The 20,211-nt window shown below is 38.8% G+C and overlaps 4 protein-coding genes across 5 annotated transcripts; 1 reads left to right on the forward strand and 3 right to left on the reverse strand.

The window, feature by feature from the left end:
• Positions 1–3,621: 3,621 nt before the first annotated feature.
• Positions 3,622–5,567, forward strand: LOC124204101 (trypsin alpha-3-like). Its single transcript, XM_046601116.1, has 8 exons — positions 3,622–3,760; positions 3,949–4,021; positions 4,089–4,186; positions 4,285–4,370; positions 4,611–4,743; positions 4,845–4,992; positions 5,065–5,195; positions 5,275–5,567. The coding sequence occupies exons 1-8, from the start codon at positions 3,740–3,742 to the stop codon at positions 5,422–5,424; spliced, it is 840 nt and encodes a 279-aa protein (XP_046457072.1). The 5' UTR covers positions 3,622–3,739; the 3' UTR covers positions 5,425–5,567.
• A 2,116-nt stretch (positions 5,568–7,683) lies between these two features.
• On the reverse strand, positions 7,684–10,624 carry LOC124204395 (uncharacterized protein PB18E9.04c-like). The gene is made up of 3 exons (XM_046601450.1): positions 10,590–10,624; positions 10,235–10,495; positions 7,684–10,171 (listed from the first exon to the last, which is right to left on the reverse strand). The coding sequence occupies exons 1-3, from the start codon at positions 10,593–10,595 to the stop codon at positions 7,865–7,867; spliced, it is 2,574 nt and encodes an 857-aa protein (XP_046457406.1). The 5' UTR covers positions 10,596–10,624; the 3' UTR covers positions 7,684–7,864.
• Positions 10,625–11,455: 831 nt separating this feature from the next.
• LOC124204379 (cuticle protein-like) lies at positions 11,456–13,063 on the reverse strand. The gene is made up of 3 exons (XM_046601428.1): positions 13,018–13,063; positions 12,610–12,948; positions 11,456–12,523 (listed from the first exon to the last, which is right to left on the reverse strand). The coding sequence occupies exons 1-3, from the start codon at positions 13,021–13,023 to the stop codon at positions 11,726–11,728; spliced, it is 1,143 nt and encodes a 380-aa protein (XP_046457384.1). The 5' UTR covers positions 13,024–13,063; the 3' UTR covers positions 11,456–11,725.
• A 1,445-nt stretch (positions 13,064–14,508) lies between these two features.
• Positions 14,509–17,072, reverse strand: LOC124206033 (adhesive plaque matrix protein-like). Of its 2 annotated transcripts, none has more exons than XM_046603648.1 (3): positions 16,667–17,072; positions 16,432–16,575; positions 14,509–16,348 (listed from the first exon to the last, which is right to left on the reverse strand). In XM_046603648.1, exons 1-3 carry the CDS (start codon positions 16,670–16,672, stop codon positions 14,798–14,800), a joined length of 1,701 nt encoding a protein of 566 aa, XP_046459604.1. In that variant the 5' UTR covers positions 16,673–17,072; the 3' UTR covers positions 14,509–14,797. The 2 variants fall into 2 exon arrangements, with proteins under 2 accessions (XP_046459604.1, XP_046459605.1); XM_046603649.1 differs by having other exon boundaries at positions 16,432–16,566; positions 16,667–16,763.
• Positions 17,073–20,211: the final 3,139 nt, after the last annotated feature.

Raw genomic sequence — 20,211 nt, forward strand, 5'->3', positions numbered from 1 at the left:
TCGTAGTTCCTGGAAGAATTTCTATGAACCATTTTTCTAAAACTATTTCTTTATGAATTGCTTTATGAATTTATTGATTCAATACTAGAAATGGTGTATTGGACATCGATTAACACATCCTGTAACAAAAAAATAGTTCTAACAACTGAAAAATATATTATAGCAACTTCAATCTCATAAAAGTGTCACAGTTCCTAGAAGATTTTCTATAAACCATTTTTCTAAAACTATTTTTTCATGAATTGCTTTATGGATTTCTTGATTCAATACACTTTAAATGGTGTATTGGACATCGATTAACACATCCTGTAATAAAGAAATGGTTTTAACAAGTCAAATAAATATTATAGCAACTTCAATCTCATAAAAGTGTTTTTTCGTAGTTCCTGGAAGAATTTCTATGAACCATTTTTCTAAAACTATTTCTTTATGAATTGCTTTATATATTTATTGATTCAATACTAGAAATGGTGTATTGGACATCGATTAACACATCCTGTAACAAAAAAATAGTTCTAACAACTGAAAAATATATTATAGCAACTTCAATCTCATAAAAGTGTCACAGTTCCTAGAAGATTTTCTATAAACCATTTTTCTAAAACTATTTTTTTCATGAATTGCTTTATGGATTTCTTGATTCAATACTAGAAATGGTGTATTGGACATGGATTAACACATCCTGTAACAAAGAAATAGTTCTAACAACTGAAAAATATATTATAGAAACTTCAATCTCATAAAAGTGTCACAGTTCCTGGAAGATTTTCTATGAACCATTTTTCTAAAACTTTTCTTCGTGAATTGCTTTATGAATTTATTGATTCAATACACTTGAAATGGTGTATTGGACATCGATTAACACATCCTGTAATAAAGAAATGGTTTTAATAAGTGAAATAAAAATTATAGCAACTTCAATCTCATAAAAGTGTCGCAGTTCCTGGAAGATTTGCAATGAACAATTTTTCTAAAACTATTTCTTCATGAATTGCTTTATGAATTTTTTGATTCAATACACTTTATATATATTGATTTGGTATATCCCTAAGAATGAATACAACCCTCGGGGATCAAAGTAACTGGAGGGGAGATCGGACCTATCTTGGAGAGCTCCTCCCCCCCATATTTCCCATCCCATTACCCCAAAAGTGACATTCGGAATTTTTATATTTTATAATAAGAAAATGTATACTTTAAAGTTGAGTCTATGGACATGCAGAGTAGGTCCCTTACCCAACACTGGTAAAATTTAGCGTTGCCTTGAGTATACGCTACGCGAAAGGTCCCAGCTAGCAGAGTATATTTCCCAAATATTTCCAAAATATTATATTCCTACAATTGAGATGTTGGTAAAATAATTTTTTTAAATATTTTTCCAATATATTTTTGCACCCAAATTTGTTGGCTCACAATATTTTTTCAACTTATTTTACTTATTTTACTTTTATTGGTAAAATAACTTTTTCACTACAAATAACTTCGTTTTACTACTTTTAAAATTTTGACGGAAATCTGGTAGTTGTGTTAATGTTTATGTAGTCCAGCATGGAATATTTTTTTTTATCTTCAACTTGTTATTAGAAAGGATTCTATTTAAAGTTCTGTTTTGTTTTTAGACTAGAGTGGGTTTGAACCATCATACTATGTGTTACCAATCCAATGCTATAACAACTACACCAACAGCCGTTTAGCAACTGTTTTTCGATTTGAGTCAATAAAAGTTTTTATCTTCTAGAAGCCACGTTAACAAGGGTTAAGAGGGGATTCCCTATAGGGGTTTGTCCCGACAGGCAATAGAGAGATCCAGAGGATCTCGCCACGGATGTCCCTACGGCCAAAAAAGGGATAAGTCAAGTCTCGTAATGGTAAAATATGGTTTTCCGAGAATATTCTTCGGTCGATAACCCACATATTGGTATAATATTAGATTATTACTTTGCTGCGTCAAGGTGGCTGTTAAATTGTTTTGTTGTTTTCCCAATGAATGACTATAATCAAAGAAGAATAAATCAATATTACGTTTTGTTATTTTCCCAATAACGGACCATTAAAAAAGTAATAAATCCTTTTTTTATGAAAAAGCTATAGTCTTTTACATTTAACATGCGTTCAAAATCCTAAATGTTTTATATCGTATTCAATTCGTTAGCTCTGCATACAATTACCTAAATGAACAATCCAATTGTCTTAAAATCCAGATCTTGCACAAGTCTCGAACAACTAACTTACGTACTTCGAATTTAAAACTCTACCTCCACGCTAACGTGATATAATTTATCTTAAACGTTAATGAGATGAAATGTTAAAACTGCTATTATTATACATCCATATAGGTAATTCTATGGAGGTTGGTTCAAACCTACTTTCAGCAAACAAATGACTTATGAAACAAATAGTTTCAATAATCATAAATTCCTGCACTGATGTAATTAAATCGATTTTGCTCACGCTGGGCTATAACCATGACAATGTGTAAGTATGCACTGGGCACATCGGGACTTTACAATCATATACGTTGTTGGTGTAGTGGTTATAGCATTGGACTGGTGACTCAAAGGATGATGGTTCAAACCCACTCTCGGCAATAAAGTCAGCACCTAAACAATCATTTAGGATTTTCAACGTGTGGTAAATGTAAATAACTATAGCTTTTTCATAGAAAACGATGTATTCCTTATTTAATGATCCGTTATTGGGAAAATAAAAAAATATAATATTAATTTATTCATCTTTGATAATAGTCATTTATTGGGAAAATAACAAAAAAATTTAACAGCCACCTTGTCGCAACAAAGTAATAATATAATATTATACCAATATGTGGGTTATCGATCGAAGAATATTGTCGGAAAAAAATATTTTACCAATAAGGACATGCTAGCTGGGGTATTTTTCTACCTCATTTTCTTCTTCAACCCAAGAACGGTAGAAACATATTTTCGCGCGAAGTATACTCAAGGCAAATACAAATCAATAATGTTAGAGCAACTGCTTTGCTTCTGAAAACTGACGTAACTTTATTTTTAAACTATTTCATGATAAGTTGCTTCTCGCAGTTTTCACACTTTTTTCATCATATTGGCACACATAGTTTGTCTACTTTGTACACTTCATATACTTGGAAATTGTGGTGATTATTTCTGTGATAAGACAAATACATTGATACATAGAAATAGGAGAGAACACTCCCAACAGCTTGTCACCAGATGTATGGCATATATACACACCCTAGTTCCTAATATTGTTCAAATCGGGTTCATTTTTTTTTAAATATGGCACATCGCGTTATCGTTATTAGTTCTATGTTTCCGCATTTCTCTTTACCACACATCTCCTACCTGAATATAGAACTGTTCTGGTTGCAATATTTGCACAGAACATTTACACAGGATTAATTATTATTGTGAAACCAATACAAGTGGAAACTGTTGACACGGGGTGCGATTACACTTGTTACAATATGTTTTTAGCTGGTAACAAAATATGGGCTTGCTAACGCGTTTTACACTGATTGGCCAAAATGATGGAGTCAGCATTGGATGTTCTAAAAAAATTACTGTTCAAATGTTTTGTCTGAACCAGCTGTTGCTATATGGGTGGAGACAACCGACTGGTTCATTCCCACCTAACCATGGCAAAATGAAAAAAGGTCCTGTTGACGAACAGGTTTAAAAGCCCAAGAAATCTTCATTTGGTCATTATTGTTCATTTTAGCGTTACCATACACTCTTACTCCATGATGCGAATCGCTTATTTGGTAATTATATTTTACTTCAACATTTTGTTTTACTCGTGATTCCAATAGTTGTAATTTAATTTTAAATTATTATTCTTGCTTTCTAACAAATGAAAAAGAAAGATAATAGATAATGGATGTTCTACCATTTATTCTTTTCTCGTGTTCAAATTTTGCATAACATAAATTATGTATATCTTTTAAATTAGACTCTTGGGCTATTTTTTCTGGTCGAATGCGTGTTTTCACATGCCCTTCCTGAAACTGAAAATTCCAATAATGGTACGAATACATAAACCCAATTTTTTAAATTATATTAAATTTACTATTTGCGACCTCTTGCCAACAGTTGAAATTGACTGGCAAAGTTTGAGAGAAGGAGATGAAGGTGATAATGATCAGATTGTTGGCGGAACCGCAGCTGCCGCAGGAGAAATTCCTTACCAGGTAACAATACCCTATCTATATAATCTTTAACCAGATTACTTTTTGGGATATTGTTCGTTGATATCAAAATAAATTAATTGTAACAATATTACTATTAGGCTGCTTTGATTCTCGGAAATAGCTTATGCGGTGGAACCTTGATTGCCCCCTCCATTATTTTGACAGCAGCTCATTGCTTATCCGGGTAAATATTTTTTTGAGTTGATTGCATCCACTAAAATTAATATTTAGATCATAAAACTGAGTGGATAAACAACGAAACGTTGTTCTTTGCTTTGTGTAATTGAACATTGAAGTCGAATTTCACCAAATTTAAACTTTCAATGTATTGGTTTTAAATAATTAATAAAATAACGTTGGTCGCGTTAGAAGTGAATGGGAGTTAAAAATGCAAAATGTTTTACATTTTTTCATATGAATGCAGAAAAACTCAAACTTCTGTGAGTACATTTACTGTAAGAGTTAACACACTTGCATTGAACGGCGCTACCACTGGTTCTGTTAGTAGAGGAGTAACGAAATTCGTCATTCACCCTTCTTACGTCCCCAGAACTAACGTAAGTGTTTTTCAACAAGGATCTAATTAATAAAATAATATAGTATAGCACAATTTTTTTTAATAAACAATAAAAATACTTGTGAATTTCTTTACTAACAGGATAACGATATCGCCCTTATGAAGTTAAACTCCCCTATTACAAATGTCAAGCTTGCTACTCTTCCAGCTGTTGCAACATCATGCTCCCCAGCCAGCACTTATGCAGGGCAATCGGCTCTCATTTCCGGATGGGGCACTACATCTTCAGGTATGTGTCCTATTTTAAATATTTAAAGTTTTAAATAATTTTTTTAATGTTGCTCAAAACGTCGGTTTAAAGGGGGTAGCATCTCTCAAACGCTGCTCAAGGCAACTGTCAATGTTTTAGATAATACAGCATGTAAGTTACAATACAGCACACTTACCAATAACATGATCTGTGCTGCCGCTCCGGGTAAAGATACATGTCAGGTAAGAGAATTAAAATCTTTCACTTTCGTGCGTTTTGCATTTCAAAAATTAATAATTTCCAACTTGTTATCTGAAATAGGGTGACAGTGGTGGTCCAATGATGGTTGGAGGTGTTCAAGTTGGCATCACCTCATTCGGAAACGGTTGTGCTCTGCCGAATTTCGCCGGTGTTTACACCCGAGTCACCCAATACCTTAGCTGGATTTCTTCCACCTCTGCCTCAATGTAGTAATCTTTTAGATGAAATCATCCGAATAACAACATTGGAGGGTGAACTGAAACGACCAATTCAATCTTTAATAAAAACTGTAGCATTCAATATCATATTATATTATTGATTAATGAGTACTAAAAATAGATCAGCAAAACTAACATTATCTTTGGATTTATTTTACACATAACGACACAAGTAGCTTAGCTGACACAGCAAAACTAATCAGCAATTTAAATTAATTGAAAACTCGGAGACTTTTCAAATTTCAACACAAGTTGTTTGTTGACATTTATTCCTATAGTAAACACCAACGAATTAAGGACAACCCCTCGTTTTTCGTGTATTTTTATGGTGCTAGGCTTATAAGCTCTCCGCTCATGGCTCGCACGTTAGCGGTTTTTTTTTTTTATTATTACTTAGAATGCAACTGACAACGGTGTTTTTTCCAAAACTTAATTAACTAGAGTTTAACATGGAATTAATGTTAGTCAAATCTGAACTTGAGACTTAATAAAAATGGTTAATAAAAAAATACACAAATAAGTAATTTTTGGTGACTCCAAAGGACAATGTTTGATCATTTAAAAAAAAATTTAGATTTTAACCGATAGTTGGCGCCGTAAGCGTGAGCTTCCGCTCATGGGGCAGAAGTTTTTTCTTGTAGGCTCCTCAAATAGTTTGCAAAATTTTAAGTGGGAGGGAAAATATTAAGTAGGATATCCGATTGTATTTTCCTAACTTTCAAGTTCCTTCCTATCTTACTAACTTTATCCCACTGCTAGAAAACATTGCTGTAGTGAATCATCTTATCATCAGTGTTGTTACTTGTTACACTAGGTGGCAAGGATTGTTGGGAGGCAATCAAGACGACGACAAAAGCTTATGGAAGCCTTTAATGTTGAGAACGAAAACTGACGGAAAGTGACTGTCGTAAAGTAATAGTGGCCCGGCCAAACTTTATTTGGATTCAGAAATTTAAATGGGCAGGAAGGTTGGCGCGCGACACATACTGCTGTTACAAACCCACCAGGTGGCAGGATTTATTGGAAGAGACGATGACAAAACAAAAGCTTATGGAAGACTTTAACGCTGAGACGGATACCCATAAATGACTGCTTTTATTAATGTTCCATGCTTACTTTTATCATGGTCAAGAAGGTACAGCCACTCTGTTGGATTCAGTCTCAAGGCCTTGTCACAACTTTTTTTTCTAGTTTTTGAAAGTGATATCATCCTAAGGGTAGGAGCGGGGGGAGTGCGTGAGTGTTCCACAGTAGGGGAGAGTGGAGACTGGCTCACTTTTTTTCTATTAGCTCTAATTCTTTTACTTTTAACGCATTAAGTTCTACCAAGTCTTAAAAAAGAGAAAATTCACCCTTTCACTGGTATTTTTTTTTAACTGAACAAATAATATCGTCTAGGTTAGGTATTTTACGATTTAAAAAAATAAGGGACAGCTGACCCCAGATACGGGGTTGGTTGCTCACAACGGCGGGGTCTCTTGGCCCCTGTACTTCTTACGGAAAAACCGTTGACTGACAGTAAAAACTCAAAATTAAAAAAATAATGCAACCCATTAACAGAATATCAATTTTAAAAAAAGTTAAATCAGTATGGTAGACTGAAATACGAAAAAATCAAACACAAATAATTTTACTACTGTCATATCACTCATATATGCAACTTAATATACGCCAAATAGCCCCAACGTTGTGTGGCAAAATGCGCCCCAAACAAAGAGGTCTTAGTATATATATCATTGAATATATCTTCTATTTTAACTATTGTAAATATAAAACAAACTAAACAGGCTTAAAGAGGAGATAATGTAAGTATTTTCCAAATTTTTTATAATTTAAAGTAATCGGGAAAGCCGATAATTGATTCGAAAGTCAAGGTAGAACGACCCAATTTTAAGAAGACAAATTTATTTTATTTTTCATTCCTAAACCGATCGTTGTAATACCATGAAATTTTGTTTTAAGATGCACATTACTAACATCTACATCGCCTGATTTTTTGAATATTTTATTGCAATTTTAACCCATCAAGAAATTAATTGAGCCAACCGACCCGAACGCCAGATCGCCCCACTCTCCCCTACTCAGGTGCATTTTTTCAAAAAATTAAAACAAAACGCAAATCAGCGTGAAAAAACTGAGTAGGACTATGTTTTATCATTTTAAACACTAAATTTCTGAAACCATGTAGGGTAATATCTGATAAATGATATAAAATAACGAATGATTCATACAACAACATTTTGCGCTTTGTCAGCAATACTCATTTATTAAATAAATTAATTGTTACTTTAACGGTAGCTACCAGAAAATCAATTAAAACATTTTTGAAAATCTGCTTTATTCTAATGGAGAATAAACAAGCTATATATTAGTGCGTTTCTTTTTCTTACTTGGGGAATACAGATTTCAGAATACTTCGAGAGGCTTAACATTCAGACGGACAGCAGTTGTGAGCAAACTGGCGTCATACGACTGCAATAATTTGAAAATTTCAAATCACCGAGATCCTCACTTTGGGGATCTGGTATCTGAGAGGGAACTGAAGATCCAGGAATTGGTTTATCATCCACTTGAACCGTTGAAGTTTTACTAGAAAAAAGGGCTGGAGAAGTACCGTTAGAAGTTTGAGGCGCTATACTGTTAATCGGAGACACTGTTGTTATTGATTGATTAGACTTTAATAATTGGTTGCAATCTTGTGTAGAGTTACGGCAGTAACTTATAGTAAACATAGCATTACGGACCTCTTCTTCTAAGCCGTGAAGAGTGAATAATTGGGACGGGTCTAGAAGAAATTCGGATGATTCGACCATTTCAGAGCAGATTGGCCATAGACTACGACAATAACTGCAAGCTTGGATGGTTGAAAGCAAAAACTCTTTTTGCTTAGAAGGAGTTTCAGAGGAACTCTCCCAGTAAGGTCGAGTGGACTCTAATCGAGGACAAAACGACCGTATTTTCTGGCAATAACTGAAATGCGTATCGGCAGATTGGACAATATCGGCTAGACCTTCGGGGACTTCAAGGGAAACAATTTTTTTAGGTATGGAGGATGATAAGGGAACTTGAGTGGACGGAGAAGGAGTTGCGGGGGGAAGCGTACTGTTTGAATTCGACTGTTTTTCAGAAGAACTTGAATCAACGGTTTTTTGCACTAACTCTGCTACTGGTGATTTATTAGCTGGCCAGACGGGAGCTGCAGGAACAAGGGTCTGAAAAGCCTTCAATGTATCATTATAAACGGGAGGAGTTTCTCCAATGGATTCTGATTTGGAGCAGATTTTCTGAAGGCTATTGCAGTTGCTACAAAAAGACGCTTGTGGGAATCCAGTTGAATCAGAACAGCTTGGCAGTAATTTACGGCAATATATAAAAGTTGGGCCAGCAGAACGAATAAATCCTGCTAAAGCTTGAAAGAACGACTGATTTTCAGAAGGTGGGGTTCCAGGAGCTTGAGATACCATATTGAGGGTAAGAGAGATATCTGGAGAGCGAGTACTAGATGGTGAGGCTGGTGTTGAAGTGAGTTGGGTTTTATTAGTTTGGGAAAGTTGAGGCAAAGACACAGAAGTTGAATTCTGATTTGAGAGTGAGAGTGAAGCTGAAACTGTAACAGAAACTGCTGGGGAGAAAGTTGAGTTGAGCGTAGATTTAGGTACAGATGAAGAAGTAGTGGTAGAAGAAAGGGATCTAGCGGTGCTGGTTGCGATACCGGCAGGGTTGGAAGTAGATGAAGTGGTATTATTAGGGCTAGTTGGAGTAGTAGTTGCATTTTTAGTTACGTTAGTTAGGGTAGGTGGAGTAGTAGTTGTATTATTAGTTACGTTAGTTGGGTTAGTAGCTCCGTTAATTGAAGTAGAGTTAGCTGCGGAATTTGTAGTAGTAGTTGCGGAAGTTAGAGTAGTAGATGGGGCGATAGTTCCGTTAACTGGAATAGTAGTTGCGCTAGTTGGAATAGTATTAGTTGCGATAGTTGAAGTAGTAGTTCCGTTAGTCGGAATGTTAATAGTTGGGGTAGTAGTTCCATTATTAATTGGAGTAGCATAAGTTGCGTTAGCTGAAATAGTAGTTCGGGTACTAGTTGCGTTGGTTGATGCAATAGTTGCGGTACTCGGTGTAGTAGTTGCGGCAGTTACAGTAGTAGTTGGGGAGGTAAGAATGGAGGAAGGGATGAGAGTGAGAGTGGAAGAAGCAAATGGACTTGGAGTAGTGATAGTGGCTGTAGCAGAAATTATTGAGGAAGTGGAACTAACAGCAGACGCAGCAGTGGAAACTACGGATGCTTTACCAGCTGATGGGGCCTCTGCAGCAGGAGATGAAGGGAGAAGGGATGGGCCTTTGGTTGTAGCGCTAGACATCGAAGATGATATTTGCGGAGGTCGAGTGGATGTGTTCAATGTGGAAATCATTGAAACAGGGCTTGAGCTGTTGGAATAAGCTTGCAATTGCGCGGATGTTGTACCTGAAGATGCGAAAGTTCCGGACGCTTTCTGAGACTGGGGATTGTCGTTATTCTTGACCTCACCTTCATAGGAAACGTCAGCAACATAACCATTGCCATCAGCTTTGTATTTGACAGTTTCTTTTCGTCCATCAGGTAGTAGAACGTAATACGTTCCAGTAACGACTTCGCCGTCACTGCTCTCTTTATGCCCGTAATCTAAACCGCTTTTACTGTCTTCCACGGCATACTCAAAGCTGTAAGGTGTTTTGCGCTTGATATCCAACATAGCGTTGGTCTGCACGAAAATAGAATTTCTCGTCACAATTGTTTCAAGTTATTTAAAAAAATATAGACTTACGGATTGGTTTGCTTTATTAGTCAGCTTTGGGGACGGCTCTGGAATTGGCTCTGGAACTGGTTCGGATTCTGCTTTGGGAGACTTAAGAGCACCAGGTTTAGCAGTAACAGTGGTGGTGGTAACAGCGGCAAGAGTGTCGACGGGGCCAAGTATTTCGTCAGCCTCAAAGGACATTTCAAGATCAAAATCAAATTCTTCTCGTTCGTCTTCATTACCAGTCACAGATGTAGCTAACAAGCAACACACTACGAGGACGCCCACCTATAAATGGAATTGTAATCAACTGTCAACCGAATACTTTTTTTTTTTTTAACTTTAAAGATTAACCGGGGAAAAAATACGAACAAATTCTTACATTCATGTTTGCTAGTTAGAAATCGCTCCTGAAATGGTTTGCTCTTCATGTGTCCCTTAGGTTTATATATATGCTGCAATTGCGACTGGGTATTTGGCCGGATATGAGAAAAGTGCAAAATCGATGAATGATGACACAGTTTCCTTCGGGCTCTGTGTCTGTGAAGGATAGCTACGTTAAAAAAACCTACTCGAGGTATTATTCGCAGTGACCTTCTCATACTGTTTCCAGTTGGCAGTTTTTCTAAACAAAATTATTTTCCCGGCCATACAAAATGCGATGCCCTCCTTTTGCTGTGTCCAATTCCATATAGTATAGATTCAATGTCGTTGGATTGGAACGTGAAATAGAAAGTCGTCTTTCCAACCAGCCTCGAAGATGCGCCCTGAATGGGTCCATATGGAATGTTCTATCCATTTGATTGTCGATCAATCAACGATACGATACGACAATCGTATATATACGACATGCACCGCCGGCAAAAAAAAATATTTTATAGCGCGCCAGCGCGTTTGTTTCCATTATTTGGTTACCGCATTATAAATATGAATAATAACTCTCCAGTTTCATTGATGAATAGGTAAAGGCTAATAGAAACGAAAAGCACTGATATTCACTTAGGAATACACGCCAATTTACACTCAGTTGGTTTACCTTTCAGTCTATCAGTATATTTATTGTACGTTTGTAATAACTCCATCGAACTACATCCATTCAATAGGTCCATATATTTCGTCGAGTCAATGACGAAATTTTAACTTTATTTCATGGCCTTATATATTTGAATTTACCTTACCACGAACGTATCTCCTACTAACAGTCGGATCATTGCGCTATTTGTTTTAATTTTAAATTGCACTGTTAAATATGATTCAATAGTGTATTTTACTTTTCTCATAAATGGTACATTTTTTTATAAAAGCAGCCATACAATATGATAGTCTGTCATCATTTAGAGAATCGGTATACATTGACTTTTAAGATTAGGGTTATAAATTTATATTATTCTTCAGCTTCACCAATGTATTTATATTTAATTCGATTATGTTCTATGTATATATACTATTTCGTCATTTTATATAAGGATTTGTCGAGGAAGCAATTTTTCGTTAATCATTATGCGATCCCGATCAAATTTAATACGGATTGACAAGTGGCTTGGGTGTGTTTCTTTGGGTAAGCGGAATTGGAGCAACCGGATAAGCTGGGGCAGGAGCTGGAACAGGAGGAGAAGGTTGGCCATAAGATATGGCCTGTACTCCTGGTTGGACAACCGGACGAACCAATCCCGCTGGAGGTGTGTTAGCCTGTGCTGTTGTGACTTGAGATAACTGTGGTGGCGGAGGCGCAACAGCTTGAGTCCAAACTGCAGTCGGAGCTGGAATGGCGCTCCGAGCAGGAGCCGGAGCGGCGACAGGGGCAGAAGTAGCAGGAATGACCGAAGGAGTTCGGTCTACAGCAGGAGCGACAGGTACTACTGGTACTTTGACAGCTGGCCAGACGGGGGCTGAAGCAGTTGGTGGCGCTTTTGTTGGCGCTTTTGTTGGCGCTTTTAGTGTAGCAGTTGGCAGCGTTGCTGGCGCTTTTGGTGTAGCATTAGAGACGGGCAACGATTGTGGAGCTCTTGTAGGTGGGGCAGGTGCGGATGCTGGTTTTGATGGAGCTTGCAACTGCGGGGAGGTGCCTGGTGAACTACCGGCTCCTTTCTGAGGTTTGGCATTGTCATATTTGGCCTCTCCATCATAAATAACTTCAGCCACATATCCATTGTCGTCAGCTTTGTAATTGACCGTCTCCATGCGACCGTCGGGGAGTAGAACGTAATAAGTTCCCGTGACGACTAGGCCGTCGCTGCTCTCTTTATGGCCGAAATCCAGACCAATGGCATCGTCGTTCACTCCGTACTGGAAGCTGTAAGGCATCAACATCATCGGCTTGGATGTTCAAACCAAAATTCAATTAGATTATTTCGTCCATATCCATATCTATAACACTTTATAAAGAATGAAGATCAACTCACAGGCTGAGCTGCTGCTGATTGTCCTGATACGCGGGCCGGTGCTGCCGCTGGTGCTACTGCTGGTGCTACTGCTGGTGCTACTGCCGGTGCTGCCGCTGGTGCTACTGCTGGTGCTGACGGTTGAGCATAAGCAGCCGAGTAAGCGTAAGCAGCGGCAGCGGCAGCAGCAGTCGGAATGGTGACAGGAGCGGAAGGAGGATTCTTGACGCGTTCAGGACCGTAGCCATCTGCATCCTCACTGCGTTCAGGAACAGATGGAACAGATTCTTGCGGCGATGGGACTTCGTCTTGACCAGTCACTGCTGTTGCCGTCAAGCACAACACAATTAAGATGAATACCTGTAAATAAATATGTATATACAATTAGCTATTTGAGTTGTAAATCCATTTTTAAAAAAAATTGTTTACTTTCATGTTTGCGGGTTATCGAATGGCTTGGAGAAGCTTGTCAACTGATTTGATTCCATTGCCTGTTTCGTTTATATACAAGTTTGTACTTTCCTTGAGGCCATATTGCTCGAAACCGGAAATAAGGTTATGGCACGTAAATGTATGCGATCAATGAACAGACCGATACATCTTTTGCAACTAGCTACAGGATGTCGTACACATCGTCTCCATCGTTCGATATCGCGATTCGATTTCTAATATTCAACATTTCTATGTTGAATTTGGCAGTTTTCTCAAATCTCTTTCCGCTCTTTTCTTTACGCGGGACATATTGATGTGGCTTGTGTCCAAGTTTTCACGAAAGAAGTAGCACTTACAATTTCAATGAAATATGCAAAATTTGTTGTTCGTGATGAATAGAGTGAAAGTCGCATTCCACCTCGTCTCCGCTACTAGAAGATGTGATGTTAAGATGAAAGCAATGCTCCACTATTCTTGGCTGTCAGTCAATAAGAGACAAGAAAAGTAAACACGCAATGGTAAGAAATGTGGGCCTGGTGACTATGTCGGCTTTTCGCCTTTCCCTCTATATTTTCCGGTCCATTCTTCGGTTTGTGAATAAAAATAAATGTTACCTTATCCAACCATAACGCCTTGTCAATTTGTATTAATAGAAAGGTTATTTATTATAAAAAGGATACAGAATAAAAAGGACCTTTCGATTTTCAAAGTTCTATATCTTTACGGCGGATTGCTTGTTAATCTGTTATTTATGGTCTTTGGGCTGTTCCTGTATACATGTGAGAACAAGACACGATGACGCAAAACAATTAAGCTTTCTCTTAGACCAGATTGTTTCCGTATCAACAAGATTTTATTTTTTTTTGCGTTTTTCAATGTTCCATTTTCTGAAATTTGATGGTTCATAAACCAGCAGGGGCTAAAGTAGCCCTCGTCTTGCTGGGGGAAAAAAAGGTCTAAAAGAAATAATGCTAAAGTGATTTTCTCTAATAATCGCAAAACAGCATCTGCTTCTGGCGCAAGCACAGCTGTAACATTGCATGCAACTTGTTTTGGGGAAAGGTCCGGCGTTATATAGAAAGCTAGTTATCTATATATTCTTTCCCACATCCCATCCATTAAGATCACTGGAGCGTTTTCCGGCCATTAAACCTAACCTGCAAACATATTGTCTCTCCCATGAATGATACGTGCTGGGCTGTTATCAAAGCAGCAGGGAGAAAAAGAACAATCCCGCGTAAACGCGTGTGGCTTTCTCCTTGTACTGGACAAATAATGGCCAACACACACAATACGGCCGCACGCCATTGTTTACAATAATGTAAAAATAATTTAAACAAAGGAGTCTTTTTTTTGCAACACTAATTAACGCTAACCGTCATCCTTGTCGGTTGCGTTCAATCTGCTTTTCGGTCACGGTTTTGTCGTTTTGAAATTTTTAGTCTAGATTATTCGACGAATGGTTTATGGTGCTGATAACAATTAAAATTTTCAGTGTGAGAAATGTATATTGATTGAGTGATACACGTGCGTGGGAAATTCATCAAACGATAACCAAGAAAAATAAGCGAATCAACGATTAATTCATTCAACATTGATAACGCTCGTGTCAACAGAAAATGAATTGCAACATAGAAAAATAGAGGACTCGAATAGATGTGAAACATTTAAAAAACTATACGAGATAGGGACCGGAGTTGATGACCTGCACCATCGCCCGGAATTTTCAAGTTTTCAAATATTAAAAAACTTAAAAAGGAAATACAACATTTTATCGCTATTGCCTATTGGTTGTCAACTGACTCGGTTGGACAGTGGTAACAGACACCTGAGACGGACTCGCTTGACTCCCTTTCACTTCCTTCGTAACCTTGCGTGAGTTGCGCCTAGTGATGGGCACGTAACGTTGTCTCACCACCCGTTTCGGTGGGCTACGTCTTCGCTTCTCGCTGGCGGGACGACGGAGTTCGACCACTTCGTTGTCGGAATACCCACTGTGTGGTTTCCTCTCTCCGGATTCAACACCCTGCTTATTCAACTCACGACGGGGATATGGCTCGGTGCTGTAGCCGTCGTGGGGGCGCGGGTAGTTGGGCCTGGGTCGGTATTTTTCCAAGTAACGAGGTTCACTGGCGCGATAATTCGATTCTCCGTAGCCGCTGTGAGGCGCCGGACGGCCGGAAGAATGTTCTTCAGGCTGATACGGTCTCGGAGTGTAGACTTCCTGAGCCGGATGCTCTTCTTGTGGGTACTGCTTAGGAGCATATCCTTCGTGAGGCCTGGTGTAAGGCTTAGGAGCATACTCTTCCTTGGGCTGGTTGTAAAGCCTAGGAGAATAGCCATCATGAGGCAAGTTGGGAGTGTATTCTTCTTTGCGCTCGTTGTACTTCTTGTGGGAATAAATATCGTGAGGTAAGGACGTTGGAGGAACTGGAACATGCTCCTCTTTAGGCTCGTTGTACTGCTTTTGGGTATAGCCATCATGAGGCTGGACTTTTCTACCATAGTCGCCTTGAAACTGTTTGTAAAGCCTGTCGGAGTAGCCGTCGTGAGGTTTGGGGTATTCACGAGGCGCGTAAGGAACGTAAGTCTGAGGGTATGGTGTCTGCGTGGTGGGATAGTCGTTGGGAGGATAAGGTTTAGTATACGGGTTGGGAGAGTAGCCATCGTGAGGTTTGCGCACTTCACTCGCTGGTGACGGCGGCGGAGACGATTTCGGTTCGTCTGTAACTGGAGGAGAAATTGTCGAGATGAATGGTTCTTGGTGCTGTTCGATTGATGGCTTGTCGGTACTCGAGTAAAACGGATTCGGTTCGTACAAAGGCTTCTTGATCAAATGCCCAGATGGATACTCTGGTTCTCTAGGACGGTAGACTGGTCTGGGCTCATAGACTGGTTCTTTGGGCACATAAGCAGGTTCTTGGGGTGGAGGATAGAATGGTTTTCTAGGCTCGTATGTGGGTTCACGAGTGTACTCGGGCTTTCTAGGTTCGTACGAAGGTTCAGGAGCGTACACAGGCTTCCTTGGCTCGTACACTGGCTCAGGAGCGTAGACAGGCTTTTTGGGTACATATGGAGGCTCGGGTCCCTCATATGGTCTGCTGGATGGCGTGATTGGTGGCGGATTGGCGACTGTGGGTTCGTAGCGGACCTTGGCTTGGAAACCGCTGTTACCCTCGACGTAATAAGTCACAATTTGGGTGCGACCATCCGGAAGTGCGACACGGTACTCGCCATCTACGCGCTTTCCATCACTTTTCTCTTGATGGCCGTAGTCATTGTACGACTGCGGATGGTAGACTGAGTAGCCGAACTGATATGGCATTCCCTGCAAATCACAGTGTGTTTGAAATCAAAATTTTATCTTAAAGTAAAAATACAAATTTTTCGAAAATTTATTGGTATACTCACGTAACCCGTTGATTCGGGATAGTATTCTGGGTCATAGGGCGCTTGTCGGGTTGCAACTCTTTTGAGCTCTCTTTTGCTCTCTCTTTGAGCGGCAGCATCACTCAACACTATGATGGTCGCCAATAAGCAAAACACCTGTAATAACTACAATAGTAGAGAATATGCGGCGCCGTTTTAATTGTATTCTGCTTTGAAACAATGATAAGGAATTCACTATTCAAATTTTAAAAAATACCTTCATTTTATTCTATTGGATTTTGGGGTAGTAGATTCGAATCCGCTACCACCTTAATTTCACTGTAACTGTATCGACAAACGAGACAGAAATGTTGCGAAAGACAGGAAGAACACGGAGCCTTATATGTTCTCCAAATAGCCGCCGCCGGTGGGTAAAGCTAAAAACTGGTCAGTGGGAGAGAGAACTAAACATCATCCTTGTGTTCTAGTATTTGTTCCGGAATTTTTCTCTTTTTTTTTCTGGCTCTTTTTTTTTTTAGGAAGTTTTTCGCTTTCACGCGACTACATAGGAGAATCAGTAAGGAAAAAAACAAACAAAAAGTTTGTAAATTTCTCCTGTTATAGTTTTACTTCGCAGCCGCGTGTGTGCTGATATATACTCTCTCACTTTGTTTCTGCCTAGCTTGTCTCGGCTCTTTATCAAACCCCATGTATTATATGTTTGCTCCTGGAGAAAACTGCCGTCTCCACTATAGTACACTGCACGCGCGTTAGAATTTTTCAATTAACCTAAATGTCCAGTGGTCCTCAATTATGTCATTTACCAAAGCAATAACGCGATATGTGCAGATCCGCAGATCGCGCCAATAATTGCCTGTATATACTCATCTATTATCCTTTCTAACCATATATTTTGCAAAACTGTATTGTACTTAAAGTGACAATAAATTCATTCCAGTCGCGGTATGGTAGTTGCGCTAATATAACTGCTGTTCAACCAACCGTGCAATATGTATCTTGTTTTTTCCTTTCCTCAAACTGAGGAGGAAGGATTTGTGATGGCCCATAATCCCACGGGAGAGAATGATATAGATCAAAGGCGTTGAAATTGGGGTTAGTAGACAGATTGGAATTGGGATTTAAAAATAAAAAATGGTATTTCAGTTTCCTTGTATTTTTCTCTGCGCGGCGCTGTGTCACAGCTTGTTGTGCACTTTCTGTTATATTTCAATCGCTCCACATTGGGGTCTTTTTTGTCAACGAGCCGCAGGGAGCATTTTAGATCACAGCAGGGTACAGACAATTTACAGCTCGCTGAAGTCGGCTGAAGTAACCGATTGGATTTTTAACGCCACCAAAGCGTTGTTCTTATATTTTGCTACAGTTGCGGCCTAGTTATCCGCGAAATTGTCTGTTTTTTTTGCAAAGTAGGCTAATTTAATATTTTTGGAGGAAATTTAGGCTAAAGCTTTTATCATGTGTAGGGGTTTGATAATGCTTTTCGTTATTAACTTTTGGCAATTTGGTGTTTTGGTGATATAAACCCTATCATGCGGCGTAACAGATTTTCATGGGGGAAAACCAGAACTTCACTGCGGCCATGGATTGAAGACACCTTGGGCTAAGGGGAAAAGTAGTTGTGAATCTCGAACAGGATAGCCGGTACACTATACGCAGCGTGTGCGTAAAAAAACATGATCAGAGAGACATAACCATCTGTGATAAAAGTGAACCATATGATATCTTAACAAGGCTCTCAATAAAAAAAAAGCGGCTGTAAAGAAAGAGGATAATATTGAGTGCGGGCTATATCAACACGTAACTTTCACTGTAAAAGGAAAACAAAAATGTTGAAATTGTTAATGCAGTGGATGACGCGTGTGTATCGGCTTGTAATTATGTTCAGGGTTCAGTTCTCAGTCTCAGATCATATAATAGTTAGGAGATATGTGCATCTCTATTGTTTTCACATTACATTAGAATTTGCTGCTCTCTAATTGTTGTGATGTAGAGAAAGAAGCATTGCTTTTTAATTTGATGCGCGCACCGAAAAAAATGCCTACTTTCTTCAACACTTTTTCTCTCTTCATTTAATCACTGCTTTGTTTCCTGCTGTTGAAACCTCCATTTTACGACTTTGTATTATTACAGAAACCTATTGGCAGAGCTGCTGAGGCGTTAAAAAACGATTAAACTTTTCGGGAGAGAACATCTACAGTACACATGGACAGTGGCTGCGTTCATCCATGTTGGGAGAAAATAAACGTTACTTTCTTGTCGATTGGAGAAAGTCTCTTTCTCCACTTTGTTAACAGGAAGAAACTCATTCGTAGTATCATGCAGGTGCGCACTGTTCCAGCCTTCCATGGCAAAAGAGGATATATATACAATAAGCAGAAGAATTATTATTAGGCTACCCATTTTCATTTCTTCCCGTTTTGAAACACACTTTTTCCATCTATAAACGCTCTCTATTCACTTGCTTGGTTGGCCCAACCGCAACAAGATAAATGCTCGTGACAAGCTAAATTTGCGCTGCATCAAAATGATAAAGACGCGTAATTTATTGCCGTCATTTTGGTATAGACTGTTGTATGCTTCTGAAATTAAACCTAAATATAAAGTGAAAATAATGCCATCACTGGTGGGCGCTTTTAATTTTTTTCTATTAAACAAAAGACTAAATACGAATTGGTTGTAAGATAACAGATATAACGAAAACAGGAAAGGAATAAGAAAAAAACATTTCCGTTTTATATATCAGTGTTGCTTAATGTCAACAAGGAAGCTGGTTGAGAAGTAAAAAGATACGTGAAACTCTCGACGCATTAACTGAAGGTCAATCTTTTGGATTTTCGTCTTGCATCACTGCTGGGAGTTAAATTTCTTTTAATTAAAGAGTTTCGGGTATCAGCAGCGTTCCAACAAGGTCTATCCTCCCGGTCTTTGAAGCGTCTCTTTACACAAGAATCATTTTCTAATGACGAATGGTCTTCGTTTGATGTCGGGTCGACTGCATCTGCACTAGATTGGAGAGTAATAGGCGTGCTATTGATCTGAACAGGCATCCCAGCAGTCAGTTCGTCCAAGTTTTCTTTCTCCTTCAAAGCGACTGCGCCCAGCAGTGAACTTTCAATCAACGTTTCTTCCTCAGAGTTTGAGCTAATTCCAGCGCACAGAGTAATATCATCGGTACTTTCAAGTTCAGCAGGATAGAGATCTTCTGCAGTAGTTTCAACACTTTTCTCTTCTTCAATGGTATTGTTAATTGTAAAATCGAAATTGGAAGTTGAAACATCCAGAGAATAAAAACTGTCGACACTTTCACCTTCACCACTCGACCACGGAATGTCCTCGTTATCCCAAGTGAATTCGTTTTCCGAGGGTCGACTCGGAGGCATAGTTTTCAAAGAGGATTTCGGTTGGACGTAAGCATAAGTAATATCGATCCCTCTAATGTGTTGCTCAATAGATCCCGGAATTTCGCTTTCTTCTCTTTTGGGCTGCACAGCCAACGGGGTGACGCGGAACGGTGTTGAAGTTTTAAAGCTTTGACTCGGCAATAGCAGTTTTTCAGTTGACCTCAAAGAATCTTCATCGTTCTCTAGATTTGTTTCCCTCTTGCAACAATACTTATCTGCTATATAGACAGAGATCCACACTCCGGCTGCAGTCAACCAGTAGCCATAAAGCCAAGGACTGTTCCAGGCACGATTGTTAATCCCGACGGCTGGATACTTTCGCCAGAGAAAAGGGCACAAAATAAACCAGTACGGCAGAAAGAAAACGAATGTGAATACAGGAAGACCCACGGTCCAAATG

Source organism: Daphnia pulex, chromosome 10, assembly GCF_021134715.1.
Source record: "Daphnia pulex isolate KAP4 chromosome 10, ASM2113471v1".
NCBI classification, from domain to species: Eukaryota; Metazoa; Arthropoda; class Branchiopoda; order Diplostraca; family Daphniidae; genus Daphnia; species Daphnia pulex.